This window comes from Lutra lutra, chromosome 3, assembly GCF_902655055.1.
Source record: "Lutra lutra chromosome 3, mLutLut1.2, whole genome shotgun sequence".
In the NCBI taxonomy this organism is placed as follows: Eukaryota; Metazoa; Chordata; class Mammalia; order Carnivora; family Mustelidae; genus Lutra; species Lutra lutra.
The window spans coordinates 140,859,610-140,879,065 of NC_062280.1; the positions used below are offsets into that span (position 1 = coordinate 140,859,610).

At 37.4% G+C, this 19,456-nt stretch overlaps 1 protein-coding gene across 5 annotated transcripts in view; it reads right to left on the bottom strand.

Annotated features, from left to right (window-relative positions):
- FNDC3A (fibronectin type III domain containing 3A) overlaps positions 1–19,456 on the bottom strand; it is a 180,232-nt gene that overhangs the window by 38,774 nt on the left and 122,002 nt on the right. For all 5 annotated transcript variants that reach the window (XM_047723391.1, XM_047723392.1, XM_047723395.1 and 2 more), the window contains 3 exons: positions 16,027–16,184; positions 7,325–7,384; positions 5,881–6,019 (listed from right to left, as the gene is read on the bottom strand). In XM_047723391.1, coding sequence (XP_047579347.1) covers positions 5,881–6,019; positions 7,325–7,384; positions 16,027–16,184 — 357 coding nt within the window. The remainder of the gene's footprint in view (positions 1–5,880; positions 6,020–7,324; positions 7,385–16,026; positions 16,185–19,456) is intronic.

A 19,456-nucleotide genomic window follows, 5' to 3' on the forward strand; every position in this document is an offset into this window, starting at 1 on the left:
TCTTTATAGATTTTCGATACTAGTCCCAATAGTTCATTTTTGCCCTTGCTTCCCTTGCCTTTGGCGATGTTTCTAGGAAGTTGCTGCAGCTGAGGTTGAAGAGGTTGCTGTCTGTGTTCTCCTCAGGATTTTGATGGATTCCTTTCTCACATTGAGGTTCTTCATCCATTTGAAGTCTATTTTTGTGTGTGGTGTAAGGGAATAATCCGGTTTTATTTTTCTGCATGTGGCTGTCCAATTTTCCCAACACCACTTGCTGAAGAGACTGCCTTTTTTCCATGGACATTCTTTCCTGCTTTGTCAAAGATTAGTTGACCACAGAGTTGAGGGTTTATTTCTGGGCTCTCTATTCTATTCCACTAATCTATGTGTCTGTTTTTGTGCCAGTACCATACTGTCTTGATGATGACAGCTTTGTAACAGAGACTGAAATCTGGAATTGTGATGCCACCAACTTTGGCTTTCTTTTTCAATATTCCTCTGGCTATTCAAGGTCTTTTCTGCTTCCATATACATTTTAGGATTATTTGTTCCATTTCTTTGAAAAAAAAAAAAAAAAAAAAGGATGGGATTTTGTAGGGATTGCATTAAATGTGTAGATTGCTTTAGGTAGCATAGACATTTTCACAAGATTTGTTCTTCCAATCCATGAGCATGGAACATTTTTCCATTTCTTTGTGTTGTCCTCAATTTCTTTCATGAGTACTTTATAGTTCTCTGAGTACAGATTCTTTGCCTCTTTGGCTGGGTTTATTCCTAGGTATCTTATAGTTTTGTACAACTGTAAATGGGACTGACTCTTTAATTCTCTTTCTTCTGTCTTGTTGTAGGTGTATAGAAACGCAACGGATTTCTGTGCATTGATTTTATATCCTGACACTTTACTGAATTCTTGTACAAGTTCTAGCAGATTTGGAGTCTTTTGCATTTTCCATGTAAAGTATCATATCATCTGCAGAGTGATAATTTGACTTCTTCTTTGCATATTTGGATGCCTTTAATTTCCTTTTGTTGTCTGATTGCTGAGGCTAGGACTTCTAGTACTATGTTGAATAGCAGTGGTGATAATGGACATCCCTGCCGTGTTCCTGACCTTAGCGGAAAAGCTCTCAGTTTTTCTCCACTGAGAATGATATTTGCTGTGGGTTTTTCACAGATGGCTCTGATGATATTGAGGTATGTACCCTCTATCCCTACACTTTGAAGAGTTTTGATCAAGAAAGGATGCTGTACTTTGTCAAATGCTTTTTCAGCATCTATTGAGAGTATCATATGGTTCTTACTCTTTCTTTTATTAATGTATTGTACCACGTTGATTCATTTGCAGATGTTGAACCAACCTTGCAGCCCTGGAATAAATCCCACTTGGTTGTGGTGAATAATCCTTTTAATGTACTGTTGAATCCTATTGGCTAGTATTTTGGTGAGAATTTTTGCATCTGTGTTCATCAAGGATATTGGTCTGTAGTTCTCTTTTTTGATGGGATCCTTGTCTGGTTTTGGGATCAAGGTGATGCTGGCCTCATAAAATGAGTTTGGAAGTATTCCTTCCATTTCTATTTTTGGAAGAGTTTCAGGAGAATAGGAGAACATTCTGGAGAATGTTCCATGTGTACTACAGAAGAATGTGTATTCTGTTGCTTTGGGATAGAATGTTCTGAATATATCTGTGTTGTCCATCTGGTCCAGTGTGTCATTTAAGGCCCTTATTTCCTTGTTGATCTTTTGCTTGGATGATCTATTTCAGTGACGGGGGAGCTAAACTCCCCTACTATTATTGTATTATTGTCAATACGTTTCTTTGATTTTGTTATTAATAGAGGTTTATGTAGTTGGCTCCTCCAATGTTAGGGGCACAGATATTTAAAATTGTTAGATCTTCTTGTTGGACAGACCCTTTAAGTATGATGTAGTATCCTTCCTCATCTCTTATTATAGTCTTTGGCTTAACATCTAATTTATCTGATATAAGGGTTACCACCCCAGCTTTCTTTTGTTGTCCATTAGCATGGTAAATTGTTTTCCACCCCCTCACTTTTAAATCTGGAGGTGTCTTTGGGTCTAAAATGAGTTTCTTGTAGACAGCATATTGATTTTTTTTTTTTTTTTAATCCATTCTGATACCCTGTGTCTTTTGACTGGGACATTTAGCCCATTTACATTCAGGGTAACTACTGAGAGATATGAATTTAGTGCCATTGTATTGCCCGTAAGGTGATTGTTACTACATATCATCTCTGTTCCTTTCTGGTCTACTACTTTTAGGATCTCTCTTTGCCTAGAGGAACCGTTTCAATATTTCCTGTAGACCTGATTTGGTGTTTACAAATTCTTTTAGTTTTTGTTTGTTCTGGAAGCTTTTTATCTCTCCTATTTTCAATGCTAGCCTCACTGGATATAGTATTCTTGACTGCATGTTTTTCTCATTTAGTGCTCTGAATATATCATGCCAGTTCTTTCTGGCCTGGCAGGTCTCTGTGGATAAGTCTGCGGCCAATCTAGTATTTTTACCATTGTATGTTACAGACTTCTTGTCCCGGGCTGCTTTCAGGATTTTCTCTTTGTCACTAAGACTTGCAAGTTTTACTTTTAGATGACGGGGTGTGGACCTATTCTTATTGATTTTTGAGGGAGTTCTCTGTGCCTCCTGGATTTTGATGCTTCTTCCCTTTGCCATATTACGGAAATCCCCTACTATAATTCGCTCCAATATACCTTCTGCCTCCCTCTTTCTTCTTCTTCTGGAATCCCAATTATTCTAGTATTGTTTCATCTTATGGTATCACTTATCTCTCGATTTTTCACCTCGTGGTCCAGTAGTTGTCTCTCTTCTGCTCAGCTTCTTTATTCTCTGTCATTTGGTCTTCTATATCACTAATTCTCTCTTCTGCCTCATTTATCCTAGCAGTAAGAGCCTCCATTTTTGATTGCACCTCATTAATGGCTTTTTTTTTAATGTTGTACACGTTTTTTTTTTATCATTTTTTTAAAATTTATTTTCAGCATAACAGTATTCATTGTTTTTCTACCACACCCAGTGCTCCATGCAGTCCGTGCCCTCTCTAATACCCACCACCTGGTTCCCCCAACCTCCCACCCCCACTTCTTCAAACCCTTCAGATTGTTTTTCAGAGTCCATAGTCTCTCATTGTTCACCTCCCCTTCCAATTTCCCCCAACTGCCTTCTCCTAACTCCCCATGTCCTTCATGCTATTTGTTATGCTCCACAAATAAGTGAAACCATATGATAATTGACTCTCTCTGCTTGACTTATTTCACTCAGCATAATCATTAATGGCTTTTTAAATTTCAGCTTGGTTAGATTTTAGTTCTTTTATTTCTCCAGAAAGGGTTTTTATTTTTCCAGACAGGGTTTTTCTAATATTTTCCATGACTTTTTTGAGCCCAGCTAGCACCTTGAGAATTGTCATTCTGAACTCTAGATCTGACATATTACCAGTGTCCGTACTGATTAGTTCCCTAGCCTTTGGTACTGCCTCATGTTCTTTTTTTTGTGGTGAGTTTTTCCACCTTGCCATTTTATCCAGATAAGAATGTATGAGCGAGAGAATAAAATACTAAAACGGTCACAAAGACCCCAGAAAAATGTGTGTTAACCAAATCAGAAGAGACGCCAAATCATGGGGAGAAGAAAGTGGGTAAAAAGAAGTTAAAAAAATTAAAAAAATATATATATATATTTGACTGGTGAATAGAACAAAGCCACCCACTTGATTTTGGGTGTATTTTGGTCTCTCAGACGAAACTACCTCCCAAAATCTGTATGTATGTGTATGTGTATGTATATATATATATGGAGAGAGAGAGAGAGACACACACACACACAAAAATGAGGGTAAACATGATGAAGGGATGGAATAAGACTGTAAAGATGAAAATTTAATAAAAATTCTACAAAATGAGTTGATAAGGTAAGTTGGTTGGGGAAAGAAAGAAAAAGAAGGTAGAGAGAATCTGCTCAGGCTGGAGACTAGAACAAAGCCCTGTGCTAGATTCAGGGTATATTTTGATTTATTAGAAGAAGTTTTATCACAAAATTTTTTAGAAGAAAAAACCCTGTATGTATACAAAAAATAAAGTTAGATACAATGAAGGATAAAATATGACTATAATAATAAAGGTTCCAGAAGGATTTCTTTAAAGAAAGGTATTGTTAAGATAAACTAGTTAAAAATGTTAAAAGAGGAAAGAGTAAAAGTTAAACAAATTAGGATAAGAAAAAAAATAAAATTTAAAAATTTAATTAACTATGCAAGACTAAAGAATCACAGGGAGAAAGCCATGAATTCCATGCTTTGCTTTCCCCTCCTCTGGATTCTGCTGTTCTTGATCAGTGAGCTTGGTCTGGGAAGGATGTTCAAGCAGATCTTCTCGGGGAGGGGCCTGTTGTAGTGATTCTCAAGTGTCTGCCCAGGCGGAATTGCACCGCCCTTGCCAGAGGCTGGACTAAGTAATCTGCTCTGGTTTGCTCTTAGGAGCTTTTGTTCCCTGAACGGTTTCCGGTTTCCATAGAGCTCTGGAGGATGGGAATGAAAATGGCGACCTCCCAATCTTGGGCATGGAGGAGCCGAGAGCTTGGGGTCCCGCTCCTCAGTGCGCTCTTGGAGAAAAGTGCTCAATCACTCCTGTCTCCCTGGTCTCTGGCCACGCTCCGAGCTCACCTGGCCTGTGATTGAGCGTTTCTGTCTCTGGCTCAAGGCCCTGTTTGGAGTCTCCAAACCCAGCAGATTCCTGCTGCTCTGCTCTTCTGGGGGTTCTCCCTGGATCTGCCACTTATGGGGTCCCTACTTAAAGAGCAGTGGCCTGACTGTGCCACAGATCAGAGTTTAAGGTAGAGAGCTCACTCCTCGGCTCCATCTCTGTAGCCAGCTTCCCCACTCTAATACCTGTGAGCTCTGCTACACTCAGACACCCTGATCCTTCTGTGACCCATGGGACCTGAGACCATGCTGTCCCCGTGAGGGCTCCAGACCCATTTAACCTCTGGAGTGATGTCCCTCAGTGGAGCACTTTTAAAAGTTCTGATTTTGTGCTCCACTGCTGCACTGCTTGCTGGAAGCCAGCCCCTCCCCTTGTGGTCTATCTTCTAGTCGGTTCAGATTCACTTCTCTGCATGTCTTTCCTTTCAGAAAGTGATTGATTTTCTGTTTCTAGAATTGCTGCTCTTCTTCTCTTCGATCTCCTGTTCAATTTGTAGGTGTTCAGAATGGTTTGATAACTATATAACTGAATTCCTGCAACCTGATGTCATCTCAGCCTGCTATTCTTCTGCCATCTTGACTCCTCTCCCCCTATATTTTTATTTTTTTATTTCTTATTTTTTAAAAGTTTTTATTTATTTATTTGACAGACAAAGATCACAAGTAGACAGAGAGGCAGGTAGAGAGAGAGGGGGAAGCAGGCTCCCTGCTGAGCAGAGAGCCCAATGCGGGGCTCGATCCCAGGACACTGAGATCATGACCTGAGCCGAAGGCAGAGGCTTAACCCACTGAGCCACCCAGGCGCCCCTCCCCCTATATTTTTAAAACTATGAGTCTAGTTACTATGAACTTCATTTTATGGTAAAATTTAGGATATAAAGGCATTGTAATGAACTTCAGAAGCACTGCTGAGACTCTCAATGCCATCCCATGTCCAGTATTGTAAGGACTACTAATTATATAATAGTCTTTTCTACTGTATTTACACACAGTAAGAAAAAATCATTAAGAGTATTATTTTAAGATTTAGTATATGTAAAGAAGAAGAACAAGTTATCTTAAAGTTCTTTTTTGTCTCTAGACAAGAACAACTGAAGTTGGGGAGGAGGGAGGAAGGAGTAAATGTCCAGTTGGAAAGTACTCTAAAGAATATTCTTACCTTCCATTGCAAAGTGAGTGAATTTTTGGTCCGATTGGCTATTCTGGGTGGATTAGGTATGTCAGGTTCACAGCTTAAGGTGGTAAAGCTTTCAGCTTCTGAAGGAGTTCCCTTCATAGAATTGTATTCTGCCTGGACTCTATGGTGATAAAAAGAAATAGTTTTGAACAGTAGAATAATTGTATTCTAGCTTCAATAGGCATCAACTTTAAGTACTTCCAAATCAGTAAGGTGTCTTCCAAATGTTCTATCAAGAAAACAAGGGAGGGCACCTGGCTAGCTCCGTTGGTAAAATATGTGACTCTTGATCTCCAGGCTGGGGTTTCAAGCCCCACGTTGGGTGGAGAGATTATTTAAAAATAAAGTCTTTAAGAGAAAAAAAAAATGCGTGTCAAAGTAAAAGATGGCTCTTTAAAAAAGAAATACAGAATAGACCAGAGGCTTCATCCTATTTCTTGACTGTAACACAAAGTAAGAAATACATCTTAAGTTGTGACAACATATCACAACTATATGATATGTACTTGCTCATACACACACACAAGAAAGAAAAGTATCCTGCAACTATCCCTAAGGGATATATACAGATAACTTCTATTTTATTTGATTATTTAATTAAAAATGCTGACTATAACCCCCAAATTTCATGATTTAATAATGGTTGCAGCCTACAGTTTGAAAGTGCTAAGTTGGACAATACTTCGGCTTTATCCACAGAAAGTATAATTGAAGACTTAATTTAATAGTTTAATAGGAATAATCCCAACCACAAATGGGGTGACTAACCAAATATAGATTAATGAGTCCTAGCTGGGGAGGCTTTAGTATGTAAAATGTTGGTAAATTATAATAGAACTATGCAGAATAAAACAGTATTTAAGTTACCTCTCAGTTAAATGTTGTGAATTTTCTAAGAAGATTTTATTTTTAAGTAATCTCTATACCCAATGTGGGGCTTGAACTCACAACCCCAAGATCAAGAGTTGCATGCTCCACTGACTGAGCCAGCCAGGCACCCCTAAGTGCTGTGAAAATTTTAATTTAATATCCCAAACTCTTTCTAAAACACAATGTAGTAAAAATACATTAAGTACAAATCAACAATTATTAATGCTTCTGTTCTGCAAAAATTTCAAAAGCGGGGAGTTTTCCATGTGAATATAATATGCAGACATATTATACTTATTATCTGTATATTCATTCCAATCCCAAGGTCCTACAAACAGGATAACTAACCGTTCAACATAACATTTCAGTTAAATGTTTTTGGTTTTTTTGGGAAACGTGTTAACAACTGTACCAAAGGAAAAACCAAAGTCCACAAATTCACGATTTTAATCCAAAATTAATAATTATATTATATTCCAGGCTTTTAATGAAATTATTTAAAAAACTACCTATGCTCTATCATATCATACTAAGACAACATGTAGACATTCCTTACTTTGCATGGTAATCTGTAGCTGGTTTGAGATCATTTAAAGTGACACTTGTTTCTTCTCCTCTGGGGGAAAAAAAAGGAACATTTAATAGTCTGATAAAGAAGAATTTCCACAGGATTTACATCATATACGCTTCAGTTTGTGGCAGTTTATGAAATTACACTGTTTCTTTCTTTACCAGTTGTAACCATATTCAGATTCCATCAATATAGAATTTGTGTAATAAGAATATATACCAAACTTAAGTTATATACCTGCATACCACTTTTAAACAGAAAGGTGTCCAAACAGTGGGTGCACAGAGGAGTTAAGATGGTGGAGGAGTAGGGGCTCCTAAGCTTGCCTATTCCCTCCAATATGGCTAGATAAATATCAAATCATTCTAAACACACAAAAAATCAATGAGGACCGAGAGAACAAAATGGCCACCTTGTGGAAGGTAAGAGCTGTGGAGAGTTCATCTGGGGAGAGAACAGCTGTAGGTGCTGTGGAGGGGCAGGAGCCCTGATCATGGAAAGAGGAGAGAGAGAGAAATGAAAAAGTGAAGCAGCAGGTAGGAGACTGCACAAGAAAAAAATCTTCCCCCAAACCAGTGACTAAGAAAAGAAGAGGTGCTGACTATGGCAAATTTTTATAAGCAGCAGAGCTCAAAGTCTTTGATAAGTCTGTGCTATTGGTGGGGTTGTGCCTAGCAGACTTAGCAGTGCTCTGGTGGGGAAGAAGGGCACAGACCTGGGAGTGGGCAGTGTGGTCTAAGGATGCCCTGGGTCACACAGGGAAGAACAGTTCCCTTTTTTGGAATGCATTTGGAAATGGTGGATGGCCTCTCTGGGGGCGAAAGAACTGGCAGCACCAATGTGCATCCCTGTTCACTGGCATGGGAATACAGACACTGGCTGAGGGCAGCAAACCTTGGTGATGCTTTTTGCTGCACTTTACCATAAATTCGGAGCCACTGCAGTTGTGGGACTGCTTTACTGGGGCAAACTGGCACTGGCCACAGCATGGCAAGACCCTCCCCCAGAGGATCAGCATGAGTCCATAAAATTGGGAGTTTTGAAACCCAGCCCCGTGCCCGAGATAAAACATAGGAGGTACTGTGCCACCTGGGAGAGACAGGGTGAAGGCAGGGATCTGACAGAAGCTGAAACACAAGAGGGGTGACTGCTCTTCTGAGAGGGGTTCCTGAAGAGTGGCAGACACAAACTCCCCAGTATGGGTCAGAAAGCAGGGCAACACCATTTCCCCCATACCCATCAGCACTAACCAACTTCAGTGAGCAACACAGCACCACCCCATGCCCTCCTAGTAGAGGCTGGAGCTACTTACACCAAGCACCGCCCCCCCACCCCAGGCCCCAGTACCCTCCAAGTACATCTCCATTAGGGCAAGCCTGCCTGAGAATCAGTGCAGCAGGACCATCTGTCAGAAGACTAGCACAAACCCCACCAAGTCTACTAATCACAGAGTGCTGCAAAGCTTCAGCTCTAGGGAAAATAGGATCTAGGATCTCATTTCTTTCTTTCTTTCGTTTTTGTTTTTGTTTTTTTTTTGATGGATCTAGCTTCTTTCAACAAGCAGACCAAAACACACCTAGTTAAAACCTGCCATTTGGTAGACAAGGTCCAAATACCACCTACTGCAGGCAAAGAGAATTCTGTAGAGGACTGACATGTAGGAAGAAGCAGCCAAAACAAAACTACAGAGTGCGCACTCTGAAATACCTCCTGAATCACCAGGCCCAAGAGAGTATAAAACCTTATTTTTTCCTTTTTCTTTCTTTAAAAAAAAAAAAAATATATATATATATATATATATAGCCAATTAACTCTCAGGAGCAGGAGTACAAGAGGCTTTCCTAAGAATCACCCCCAAAATTGATAAAACAGAGGAATTCACCCCAAAAGAAAGAACAGGAAGAAGTAACAGTCAGGGACTTAACCAATACAGATATAAATAAGATGCCTGAATAAGAATTTTTTTTTTTTTAAGATTTTTAAAAAAATTTATTTGACAGATCACAAGTAGGCAGAGAGTCAGGCAGAGAGAGAGGAGGAGGAGGCAGGCTCTCCGCTGAGCAGAGAGCCCAATGCAGAACTCAATCCCAGGACCCTGAGACCATGACCTGAGCCGAAGGCAAAGGCTTCAACCACTGAGCCACCCAGGCGCCCCCTGAATAAGAATTTAAAACAACAATTATAAGGATACTAGCTGGGCTTGAGAAAAGCACAGAAGATACTAGAGAATCCCTTACTGCAAAGATAAAAGAACTAAAAACCTGTCAGGCCAAAATAAAAAATGGTATAACCAAAAGGCAAAATCCACTGGATGCAATGATAATGAGGATGGATGAAGCAGAGAATACAGATATAGAAGATAAAATTATGGAAAATAATGAAGCTGAAAAGAAGGAGGAAATAAAGGCATAGGATCATAAATGTCGAGTTAGGGTATTCATTGACTCCTTAAAAACATAGTAATATTTGATCATAGAGGAGTCCCAGAAGAAGAAGAAGAAAAAGGGCGTAAGGTTTTATTTGAGCAAATTATAGCTGAAAACTTCCTTAATCTGGAGGAAGGAAACAGACATCAAAACCCAAGAAGCACAGAGAACTCGCATTAAATTCAAGAAAAGCCAGCCATGACTAAGACACATCATAGTCAAATTCACACACACACAAAAACACAGACAAGGAAAGAACCCTCAAAGCAGCAAGGGAAAAAGAGTCCTTAACCTACAAGGGAATACAGGGTTGCAGCAGACTTGTCCACAGAAACTTAGCAGGCAGAAGAGAATGGCAGCATATATTCAACATGCTGAATGGGAAAAAAATGAAGCCAAGAATACTTCATCCAGCAAAGCTGTCTATCCACAATAGAAGGATTTCCCAGACAAACAAAAACAAAAGGAGTTTGCGACCACTAAACCAGCCCTGCAAGAGGTATTAAAGGAAACTCTTTGAATAGGGAGAAAAAGACCAAAAACAACAAAGTCCAGAAAGCAACAGAGGCCATCATCAGAAACATACCTTTACAAGTAACGCAACAGCACCTAAATTCCTTTCTATCAATAATTACTCTGAATGTAAATGGACTAAATGCTCCAATCAAAAGACACAGTACCAGAATGGATAAAAAAGTAAGACTCATCTATATGCTACCTACAAGACACTCATTTTAAACCTAAAGACAGCTGCAGGTTGAAAGTGAGGGAATGGAGAATCATCTATCATGCTACTGGACACCAAAAGAAAGCTGGAGTACCCAAATTTATATCAAACTAGATTTTGAACCAAAGACTGTAATAAGAGATGAAGAAGGGATTATACCATAATTAAGGGGTCTATTCATCAAGAAGATCTAACATTGTAAAGACTTATGCCCCCAACTTGGGAGCACCCAAATATATAAATCAATAACAAACTTAAAGAAACTCATTGATAATATAATAATAGTAGGAGACTTTAACACTCCACTTACAAATGAACAGATCATCTAAGCAGAAGATCAACAAGGAAACAGGGCTTTGAATAACACACTGGACGAGATGGACTTAACAGATACATTCAGAGCATTTCATCCTAACGCAGCAGAACATGCATTCAAGTACACATGGAACGTTCTTCAGAAAAGATCACATACTGGGTCATAAATCAGGCCTCAAGTGGTACAAAAAGACTAGGATCATACCATATGTATTTTCAGACCACCATGCTATAAAACTTGAAGTCAACCATAAGAAAAAATTTTGAAAGAATACAGATACATGGAGGTAAAAGAACACCCAACGAAAGAATGAATGGGTTAACCAGGAAATCAAAGAAGAAATAAAAAAACTTCAGTGAAATGAAATAAAAATGAAAACATGACAGTCTAAAACAAGGTGATCCTAAGAGGACCCAAGAGGTCCTTGCAATACAAGCCCACCTCAAAAAGCAAGAAAAGTCTCAGATACACAACCTAACCTTATACCTAAAAGAGCTAGAAAAGGAATAGCAGATAAAGCCTAAAGCCTGCAGAAGAAGGAAAATAATATTAGAGCAGAAATAAGCAATACAGAAAAAAGAACAAAAAACCCCAGTAGAACAGATCAATGAAACTAAGAGCTGGTTCTCTGAAATAATTAATAAAATTGATAAACTGCTAGGCCAGACTTATCAAAAAGAAAAGATAAAGGACTCAAGTAATAAAATCATGAATGAAATAGGAGTGATCACAACGAACAGCACAGACATACAAACAATTTTAAGAGAATATTATGAAAAATTATATGCCATCAAGCTAGGCAAGTGAAGAAAGAGACAAATTCCTAGAAACATACAAACTACCAAAACTGAAAGAGGAAGAAATACGAGTTTGAATGGACCCATAACCAATAAGGACATTGAATCAGTAGTTAAAAATCTCCCAACAAACAAAAGCCCAGGGCCAGATGGCTTTCCAAGGGAAATCTACCAGACATTTAAAGGAGTTAATACCTATACTTCTCACAAACTGTTCCAAAAAACATAAGTAGAAGGAAAACTTCCAAACTCATTCTACAAGGTTAGCATTACCTTGATTCCAAAACCAGACAAGGACCTCACCAAAAAGGAGAATTACAGGCCAATATCCCTCATGAACATGGATGCAAAAAATCTCAACAAGAGAAACCCAATAGTACAGTAAAAGAATTATTTGCCACAATCAAGTGGGATTTATTCCTGGGCTGCAGGGGTGGTTCAATATTTGCAAACCAATCAGGGTGATATACCACATTAATAAAAGAAAGGTTAAGAACCATATGATGCAGAAAAAGCATTTGACAAAATTTTACAACATCCGTTCTTGATAAAAACCCTCAAAACAAAATAGGTAGAGATGGAACATATCTCAACACCATAAAGGTCATATACGAAAGACCCACAGCTAATATCCTCAGTGGGGAAAAACTGAGAGCTTTTCCTCTACAGTCAGGAACAAGACAGAGATGTCCACTGTCATCATTATTATTTAAAATAGTACTGGAAGTCTTAGCTTCAGCAATCAGACAACAAAAAGAAAGAAAAGGTGCCCAAATTGGCAAGGAAGAAGTCAAACTTTCACTATTTACATACGATGCAATACTCTTATGTAAAAAACCCAAAAGACTCCACCAAAAAATTGAAAATGAATTCAGCAAAGTTGCAGAATATAAAATCAAGGTACAGAAATTTTTTGCGTTTCTATTTACCAACAATGAATCAGCAGAAAAAGAAATCAAGGAATTGATCCCATTTACAACTGCACCAAAAACTGTACGATACCTAGGAAAAAACTTAACCAAAGAGGTAAAAGATCTGTACTCTGAAAACTTTGAAAGAAACTGACAGGGATGCAAAGAAATGGAAAAACATTCCACAGTTATAGACTGGAGGAACAAACATTGTTAAAATGTCTATTCTGCCCAAAGCAATCTATACATTTAATGCAATTCCTACCAAAGTACCTCCAGCATTTTTCACAGAACTAGAACAAACAACCCTAAAATTTGTATGGAACCACAAAAGACATCAAATAGCTAAAGCAATCCTGAAAAACAAAAGCAAAGCTAGAGGCATCACGATTCTGGACTTGAAGCTCTATTACAAATCTGTTGTCATTAAGACAGTATGGTACTAGTAGAAAAAGAGACACATAGATCAATGGAACAGAAGAGAAAACCCAGAAATGGACCCACAACTATATGCTCAACTCATCTTTGACAAAGCAAGAAAGAATATCCAATGGAAAAAAGATAATCTCGTCAACAAATGGCGTTAGGAAAACTGGATAGCCACATGCATAAGAATGAAACTGGATCACTTTCTTATGCCACACAAAATTAGAAATGGATGAAAGACCTAAACATGAGATAGGAATAGAGGAGAAAACAGGCAGCAACCTCTGACCTTAGCCACAGCAATTTCTTACTAGACATGTCACTGAAGGCAAGGGAAATAAAAGCAAGCATGAACTACTGGGACTTTATCAAGATAAAAAGCTTCTGCACAGTGAAGGAAACAATCAACAGAACGAAAAGGTAGCCTATGGAATGGGAGAAGATATTTGTAAATGACATATTTGATAAAGGATTATTATCCAAAATCTATAGAGAGCTTATCAAACTCAACATCCCCAAAACAAATAATCCAGTTAAGAAATGGGCAGATGTGAATATATACTTTTCCAAAGAAGACATCTAGATGGCTAATGGACACATGAAAAGATGCTTAACATTACTCATCATCAGGGAAACAAATCATAACCACCATCTCACACCTGTCAGAATGGCTAAAATTAACAACACAGGAAACAACAGGTTTTGGCGAGGTGGCAGAGAAAGGGAAACCCTCTATACTGTTGGTGGGAATGCAAACTGGTGCAGCCACTCTGGAGAACACTGTGGAGGTTCCTCAAAAAGTTAAAATAGAACTAACCCTATGACCCAGCAATTGCACAACTAGGTATTTAACCAAAGGATACAAAAATACTGATTTGAAGGGGTACATGCATCCCAATGTTTACGGCAGCAGTATCAACTACAGCCAAATTATGGAAAGAGCCCAGATGTCCATACACTGATGGATGGATAAAGATGTTAGGCAGACAGACAGACAGACAGACACACACACACACACACACACACACACACACACACACAGGCATATTACTCAGCCATCAAAAAGAAACCTTACCATTTGCAATGACGTGGATGGAACTAGAGTGTATTACGCTAAGTGAAATAAATCAGAGAAAGATAAATACCTTATGATTTCACTCATATGTAGAATTTAAGAAACAAAGAGATGAACATTTGGGAAGGCAAAACGAGAAAGAGAGAGAAGCAGTATTCTAAGAGACTTTTAAGGATGGAGAACAAACTGAGGGTTGACGGAGGGAAGTGCAGGGATGGGCTAAATGGATGATCAGTATTAAGGAGGTGAGCTTTTATGTTCAGCACTGGGTGCTGTATATAAGTGATGAATCACTAAATTAAAAAAACAAACAAAAAACCCCCAACAAAAACAAAAGGTGTCCTAAGCAAATCAATGGTAGAAGCCAGATGTGTGTGTGTGTGTGTGTGTGTGTGTGTAGTCAGGGAAGGTATTTAGCTTATTAAAGAAATGAAACCAGTTTCAGTTATTTAAAAAGTCATTTTTCACAATTAAAATGCTAAATAACCCGTGTATCACTGAAATCAAAAGTACCAAGTTTTTACAAGGAGTGTGTCACTTCTGCATTTTGTTAGACTATAAAATGGAATCTTATGTAAAATATTAGTTTAATGAGCATATCATTAAAAAAGTGAATATTTTGAAGTAAAGCATTTCACTCATGGGTACTATTACATTTTCACATTTTTAAATATAATAGTACATTTTCCTAAAATGATCATTTGTTACAACTATTACTTATACATGTGGCCAAAAAAACCCAGCCCATTTTCTACTTTTTTAAAAAACCACTGTTCTCTGTTCCTTTTCCTTTAGCCAAGTTTCTTTCCTCTCCACTTTATGGACCTTCCCCCCCCACCACCATTTCTCAAATCAAAACCAGTAAATATAAGAAAACGGGTCCCACTGAGGAAAGAATTGGGCAGCTATAGTAGCATCCTCAGAGAGAGACCTTAATTGGTGTAAAGAAGGTGACTAATAATCCTCTTGTCTCTTTGATCAGGCTGCAAACGGAGGTAAATGCTTCCTCCTAGCAAGCAGCCATCTAACTAGAAACAGCCATTACCACAAAAAGAAACCTTCTGTTGATGATCCTTTATCCCCTATTTACCCTGTAGGTAGCTTTGTCTCTTTTAAGATATACGAATAGAATATATACAAGGAAATGTCAATAGAGAGGAGGAGACAGGATATTTTTCTAACCTTATGTAACTAGATAGTAAATACTGGAGCAGTTTCACTTTCCTTTCTTCCTTATATTAGCTATTTTTTGAAAAGATATCAAGAAGGTTGATGTGTCCAGTGTTTGTTAATTATGATCATTCAAATGACTAATCACTTCCTTTATAATATTCCCAGTGTTTAAATTATTATTAGTAATAAACTTTACTCTTTCCTTTTTCATTAGATAAGCAACTTCTATATGAATAAGGACAAAAAATTATTTATTTTACAATTGTCAGTCATAAATGTCACAGTTTTAGCCACTGACTCTTTCCAAGGCTTTTGGTGCATTATAACATTTTTCAGTCAAGGAAAGAGAACTATGACAGGTTTTCAAAATATGATTATTAACATACCAACATACAAATGAGGAACAATGGTACTAAATTCATTTTACACTAGGGTATTAGCCTGACATATTAACAATTAAATCCAACTCTTTAGAGGAGCATTATATTTCATGAGTTCATAATCTAACAGTTCCCTATTTCCATTCTGGGCTTCTACATACAACAATTTATATTAATGTCTCAGGAATATGTGAATAGTGAAATATCTACTAGGGAGCCTACTGAAAAATACTAACGCTGAATGTAGCCAATGAAAGCAATTATTTCAAGCGGTAGGAGACAGACGTTTATCAGCTGGTATTTGGACTATATACATTGAAATCAGTATCACTTGTCGATTTATAGATTCAAAATAAAAGCACTGAGAGGGAAAAACAGAACAAAATTAGTATTAAACTCTTTATGATAAATCACTAACTTACATAATGGAAGGAATAAAACATAACAAGTACTTACGCATAAACACTTTTGTATTTCCCATCTTTTCCAGTACTCGAGACCAGAATTTCGTAACTATAGAGCTCTGGTACAGTAGTCTCATCTGTTTCACCATTAATGAAACTGGAAGGAGGTGACCAGGTAAGTACTACTGTCCTTGCCTGGATGTCTGAGGCCTGCAAAAACATAATATTTAAAAGCTCTCTGAAACAACTGTAAATAATGAAATAACTGTGAATAATGAACAGTGAAAATTTAATGAGGTTTCAAGATTAAATAAAATATATCTGTATCTACTTATATAAAATGGCCCACAAATAGAAACCTGTCCATTTGTAGATGAGATATAATCTGTTATAAAAGGGCAGATGGGTTCAATAAAAATTTAAAGACCATTATGGGCCATTCAAAACTATTAGTGTAAACACCATGTACAGTTAAAAAAGAATAGAAAAAAGTCCACTTGTAATGTATTGAAAAGGGTCATTTCCTTAATGTAGAAAGTGTCTTACAATAAGATAAAGAACAGAGAAAAATGAGCAAAGGTCATGGACTGACCAAAGAAATATAAGAAATGATGTGTAAATGCATTCATAAAAATAAATGGTACACTAAAACAAGGTATCACTTTTCATCCAACAGATTAGAAGATTAAAAAGCTAGTAACATCTCCATTGTGTTAAGGTAAGGGTTTAGAGAAATGGGTTGAAGTATAATCAACATACAGTGTTATATTCTTTTCAGATGTGCAATATAGTAACTCAACAATCTGACACATTTCTAAGTGCTCACCATGATGTGCATTATTATTATTATTATTTTTTTTTTTTAGAGAGGGAGAGGGAAGGAAGGAGAGAGGGAGAAAGAGAGAGAGAGCAGAGAGGGAGGGCCAGAGGGAGAGGGAGGGAAGGAAAGAGGGAGAAAGCAAGCAAGCAAGCAGAGAGGGAGGGCCAGAGGGAGAGGGAAAGAATCTTAAGCAGGCTTCATGCTCAAATCAAGAGCCACCCAGGTGCTCCCTTAAGTGTATTCCTAATCCCCTTTATTTACTTTACCATCCCCAAACTCACATCCCCCCTGGCAACCACCAGTTTGTTCTCTGTATTTCAGAGTCTGTTATTTGGTCTCTTTACTATTTTGTTTGCTCATTGGTTTTGTTTCTTAAATTCCACATATGAGTGAAATCATATGATATCTGTCTTTCTCTGACTTATTTCACTTAGTATTATACCATCTAGGTCCATCCATGTTGTTGAAAATGGTGACATTTCATTTTTTATGACTGAGTAATATTCCACTGTATATATGGTAATATACATACCACATCTTTAGTCATTCATCTATGGATGGCTACTTGGACTGCTTCCATATCTTAGCTATTATAAATAATGCTGTAACATAGGAGTGCATATATATTTTTGAATTAGTGTTTTTGTTTTCTTTGGATAAATGCCCAGTAATGGAATTACTGCATCATATGGTAGTTCTGTTGATTTTTTGAGGAACCTCCATATGGTTTTCCACAACGGCTATACCAATTTGCATTCCCACAGAAAGCATACAAGGGCTCTCTTTTCTCCACACCCCTGCCAATGCCTGTTATTTCCTGTCTTTTTGATTTTAGCCATTCTGAGAGGTGTAAATTTTCAGCTATCTCATATTGATCTAGTCTCAACATTTTAATTTTGCTTTTGCTGCCCTTGCCTAAGGAGACAGATGCAGAAAAATGTTCTACAGCCGATGTCAAAGAAATTTCTGCCCATGTTTTCTTCTAGGAGTTTTATGTTTTTAGGTTTCAAGTTTAGGTCTTTAATGCATTTTGAGTTTATTTTTGAGTAACTATATTCATAATTAAATAAATGTAAATTAAAATAAGGTACCACCTTTCAACTAACACATTAAGAAGATTAAAGAGCTAGTAATAGCCACTGTGTTAACGGTTTGGAGAAATGGGCACTCTCTTAAATGTAGTTAAGAGTATATACTGGTAGGATCCCTGTGTAGAGCTACTTGGGAACCATTATAAAAATTTACAATGTGCTTATAGTTCAATAATTCCATTCCTGAACTTTTTTCAGGGAAATATCCTATGAACTTACATACATAAATACATGTACTTAAGAATATTTATTGCAGCACTCTTACTAATGGCAAGAAATTGGAAGTATGAGTACAGTTTCTTAACACATTACTATGCAGGAGTTCAAAAAAGAATGAGGAAAATATTTATGTGCTGACATTTAAACATGTCCTTAATATATTGATGTTATGTAATGGGGGAAAAGGGAAGCTACAAAGCAGTATGTATGCTATGATCTCAGGTTGTGTTAAAAAAATTTTTAAAATGCACACAAGTATCTGGAAATATACTATACAAATGTACTAATTCTCACCTTCGGGGATTTTGTGCATATGTGTGGTGGGATACAGGGAGAGTTGTGAGAAAAAAACAGAAGGTGTTAGTAGTATTTTGTACATTTTGGATTACTGGAATAATTTATGCATATGTATTCTTTTATAATAAAAATGTAATAAAGAGAGAAAAAAGCCTAAGGATTAAACTAAAGATTGGTAAGAAAGGTTATCAGATCACACCTAGACTCTAATGTAAAAGCTTGCTTTAAAATTATCTATATTTAGGGGTGTCTGGGTGACTCAGTCTGCCTTCAGCTCAGGTCATGAACCCAGGGTCCTGGGATCGAGCCTCCCATCGGACTCTGCTCAGCAGAGCAGACCCTCTCCCACTGGCCCTGCTTATGTTCCCTCTTTCGCTGTGTCTCTCTCTGTCAAATAAATAAAATCTTAAAAAAATTATATTTAATGACTATCCCAGTGTTTCTAAATATAAAACCACCAACCACTAGGATGAGGACCACCCCTATCTTAATCAGGCAGTATAGCAGTCTCTACACAAGTATGACATTTTCCCCTTCTCAAAGTTCTTAAAGCCTGAATAAATTTAGAAGGCTATTACGTATATATTCTGCTTCTGTTAAAACACAGAAATATATTTTACTTACTGTCATACTACCTTAAAAATGTCTTAGTACTATGTTTCATTTACAATGTGCTTAAAATGATTCCTTGTTTTAACCATGTTCATCTGGCTATTAACCTGTAATTATAGGTTACTGTAGCTTTTTTTTTTTTTTTAAAGAAACCTGTTAACATACATATATGTACAACCTTTCAAGTATACTGAATTTGCATGTACTTTCAAGCATACTGTACTTGGAATCTGATTTTATGAGATTATCCTAACTGTTAAACTATGAGAACAAGTAAGTGAACAATACTCTGAAGGTAGGTCAGCCAAAAGCATGAACTGGCACCTAATTTTTGAAGTTGACTTGAAAGTATAGGTGGTAGAGAGGAACTTAAGGAGGAAGGCAAAAGACTTGCCACTAATTTGCTTGATGATACTGAACTCTCAAACCTTAAGGGTCCCAGG